We start from the raw sequence: 3,783 nt of genomic DNA on the forward strand, positions 1-3,783 counted from the left end.
CGCCATACAGCCCAACATCCTCTGAAAAGTTTTCAAAGGGAGAAAGCTGTCCCTTTGTTGTATAATACATCTGCGATGCTACCATACACCCATTTCTAATGGATGAAGCCTTGGCCTGGGAGAGAGGTCATCAGGTGGTCCTCAACCTTCACTGGGTGTTTCGACCCTTAACCACAACACCCTCCAGCTGGCGGGTCAGCAGTGACTGGCCAGGTCACTGCCCCTCTCTTCCAGGCTTCCAGCTTATGTCCTCTCTCTTGTGCCAGAGCCAACAGGAGGCTCTCTCTGACGCTTCTCCCAGCCTACGAATGGCTGCTTTCCTTAAGTGGCCCCTCAATCCAACCTTTGTTAATAAATTCCATGCAGATTGCGCGGGGAATCCCCGACATCCGACTTCCACCGTCATCAGCCACGCCGTCCACCCTTTGTCCCGGCAGTCTTGAACAAGTTGCTGGTATTTGGCTTTTTTCCTTTCTGCAGCTTCTTCACAGCCCTCCTCCCATGGGACCGTCAACTCCACCAGAATGATCTTCTTTCCCTCTGGAGACCACATGATGATGTCCGGCCTTAGCGTTGTGGACAACACCACCTCTGGGAAGTGGAGTTTCCTCCCCAGATCAACCTCCATTTCCCATCCCTGGGCTGACTGCAGGAGATTCTGCCTGGCTTGGCTGTGGATGACAGGTCTTTGGCCCTCTTTCACAAAGCCGAGGGTGCTCAGCAGTGGTCTTGGTTTGGCTGGTTGTTTCTTCCTCCTTTCTTGCTCCAGAATGTCTGCAAGCACTGCCAACACCTTGTCATGGCGCCACCTGTATCTCCCCTGTGTCAATGCGGTCTTACACCCTGACAGAATGTGCGCCGTTGTTCCTTTCCCGCCACACAACCTGCACAATGGGTCCTCCCTCATCCTCCACCTATGCAAATTGACTGGGGTTGGTAAGGTGTCGTACACTGCTCGGAGTAGAAAGGATATACGGAAGGGTTCCATCCGCCACAATTCACTCCATGTGATTGTCCTCTTGGGGAGGTTCCACCTCGTCCAGGCGCCTTGGGTTGCGAGCTCGATGGATTTTGCTCTTCTCCCTTCTTCCTCAAAGTTTCGGACTTCATCCTGGATCATGGTTCTCTTCTCCCTAGGGGTGGACTTTGACCACTGCTGGAAATGTGCGGTTCCTAGACCCTGTCTTCCAGTGCAAGGGTTTCCGATTATATCTTTGGTCATGAGAGAACATTCTGCCTGGGTAATTGCCGTGCTGGCGGCCCACTTACGGCCAGATCTTGTTCTTACTCCTGCTTCCCTGGTGAGTTGGTCTTGAGAGTCCCTATATGTCAGGGACTGTCTGCATTTGGCGACTTTAAACTCCTCCACCACTGAAGACAGGGGAAGCTGGAGCTGGCCCGACTTTATGTAGAGCCCCAAGGATGTAAAGCTCGGGGGTATTCCCAACCATTTTCTAAGGTGCTTGTTGAACTTCCTCTCCATATTTTCAACAGTTGATAGAAGTACCTCGTATACCGTGAGAAACCACATGAGTCTCGGGAGCAGGCCATGTTGGTAGATCCAGCACTTGTATTTCCCAGGCAGGCCAGACTTGTCAATCTTTTTCAGCCATTCTTCAACCTGCTTTCCTGTGCTGGAGATGCTGTTCCTGTCTGACAGGGAATCATCATACCACTTTCCAAGGCATCTAATTGGGTTCCCCTGGATGTTCGGGATCACTTCCCCTTGAACAAGTAGCTTGAACTTTCCAGTTGTTTTGCCCTTTTGGATCACCAGGCTCCTTGATTTTTTTGGCTTGAAGACCATCTTTGCCCAAGTGGCCATACGATCCAATTCTGCCAGGACCCATCTTGCCTGCACGTGAGTTGGTGTTATCACGGTAAGGTCATCCATGAATGCCCTGATTGCTGGCTGTTGACATCCTGCTGCGGTCTTCGGTCCTCTTGACTTTGTACTCGCTGCAGAGATGATCAGGTTCATTCCCATGATGAACAAGATGGGAGAGATTGTGCATCCTGTCACTATCCCCTTCTCCACTGGCTGCCACTTTGTTGTAAACTTGGCAGACTGGAATCGTAGCTTGATGTCTCTCAGGTAACTGGTGATCATGCCCTGGATGTTATGTGGGATGTGGTAGTAGTCCAAAGCAACTTGGATCAACTTATGGGGAATAGACCCATATGCATTTGCAAAGTCAAGCCAGACAACTGTTAGGCTGCCTTTCTTCTCCTTTGCTTCTTGGATGAGTTGGCTGAGGACCCCTGTATGCTCCAAGCACCCGGAGAACCCTTCAACACCACCCTTCTGGATAGAGGTGTTAATATATCCATTCTGGGTCATGTAAGCGCTCATTCTCTTCGCAAGCACAGCAAAGAAAATTTTTCCCTCCACACTAAGTAGGGAGATAGTTCGGAACTGGCTGATCTGTGTGGATCCCTGTTCTTTGGGCACAAAGCACCCTTCTGCCCTTCTCCAGCTTGTTGGAATGGTTCCCTTGGACCAAATTACCCGCATAAGCTTCCATAACCTTCGGAGGAGCTTGGGGCATTTTTTGTATACTTTGTACGGTATACCGCTGGGACCTGGAGCAGAAGATGATCTTGCGTGCTTGACTACCTCTTGAACCTCTCTCCATGATGGACACTCTGTGCTGAGGGATATAGTAGGTGGGTCGATGTTAATAAGCCCATGATTTCCTTCCAGGGCATCGTCTCTTGTAGGGTCACTGAACACCTCCTCAACAGACTGCTCCACCACCTCCTTGGAACTTGTTAGAGTCCCAGACCTCGCCTCTCCCAGAAGTGATTTGGTGAAGCGGTAAGGGTCCTTTATAAACTGGGCTCGAGCAGCTTCCTGCTTCTTCCGCCTCTGCTTGAACCTCTCAGCTCTTCTTGTTCTTATGAGCTGCTCACGGAGGCTGGATGTAAGCTCTTTTATTCCTTCCTTTTCTCCTGTGCTTGCCAGTTTGAATTGTTTCCTCAGGGTTTTGATCTCCTTCCTAAGTTGTTTGATCTTTCTTTCTCTTCTGTTTTCCTGCTTTTCTGGTCTTGCTTTATTCTCTCTCCTTGGCACTGTTCCAAACCGTTCCTTTGCCAAATTGTAGGTGATGGCTGTCAGTAAATCCACCTTCCTTTCCGCTGATCCTGCTTGAACTGCTCCGAGCACTCTGTCTAGATCTTCATCTAACATGGACCACCCCTTCCCTTCACTCATTTTGGGCCACTTAATTCTTTCCTTTGTTGGCTGGGGTGGGCTTTCTGGAATGGCGTTTGAGGCTCTCCTTATGCGATCTTGGTGGATTGCCGGCACTGAGAGATCACTAGGACTATGGTGTGCTTCCTGCCTAGGGTTCTCCTGCGTCTCACCAGACGGTTCGTCTGAGCGGTGTGCATGCATCCGACCTTGTCCACACGTGGACTTGCTCTGGTGTATTTTGAGCCCTCTTACGCCTTTGCAGATTCTTCCGCAGCTGCATTTAACTTCCGGTGCCTCCCCGGTCAAGGTGGTTTGTCTAAGCCTTCTCTGCGTCTGTGTCACTGTCCGTGTCGTTAGCCTGAAATCTGTCCTGGTGAGTCTCTCATCCTCCCCCCCTCTCGGGAGACTCTGGGGGTATTGCTCGTTTGTTAATTCTGTAGCTTGCTTGGTGCCCTCTTGCGAGTGCTGCAACAGGGGTTGCTGGCCCCTGTTACCCCGCCAGTCTTTCCTGGAGGTCAGCTGTCTCTCCAGCGTCACCGACCTTCCTCGGTTGCCATCCAGACTTTCCTGGAAGTCACTGGTTGCCC

At 51.0% G+C, this 3,783-nt stretch overlaps 1 protein-coding gene across 1 annotated transcript; it reads right to left on the reverse strand.

Moving 5' to 3' along the window:
* Window positions 1-214: 214 nt before the first annotated feature.
* Window positions 215-3,397, reverse strand: LOC130070571 (uncharacterized). The gene has a single exon (XM_056234993.1). It carries the CDS (start codon window positions 3,395-3,397, stop codon window positions 215-217), a length of 3,183 nt encoding a protein of 1,060 aa, XP_056090968.1.
* Window positions 3,398-3,783: the final 386 nt, after the last annotated feature.

Source organism: Rhinichthys klamathensis, unplaced genomic scaffold (genome assembly GCF_029890125.1).
Source record: "Rhinichthys klamathensis goyatoka isolate OS25496 unplaced genomic scaffold, OSU_Roscu_1.1 h1tg000412l_1, whole genome shotgun sequence".
NCBI lineage: Eukaryota > Metazoa > Chordata > Actinopteri > Cypriniformes > Leuciscidae > Rhinichthys > Rhinichthys klamathensis.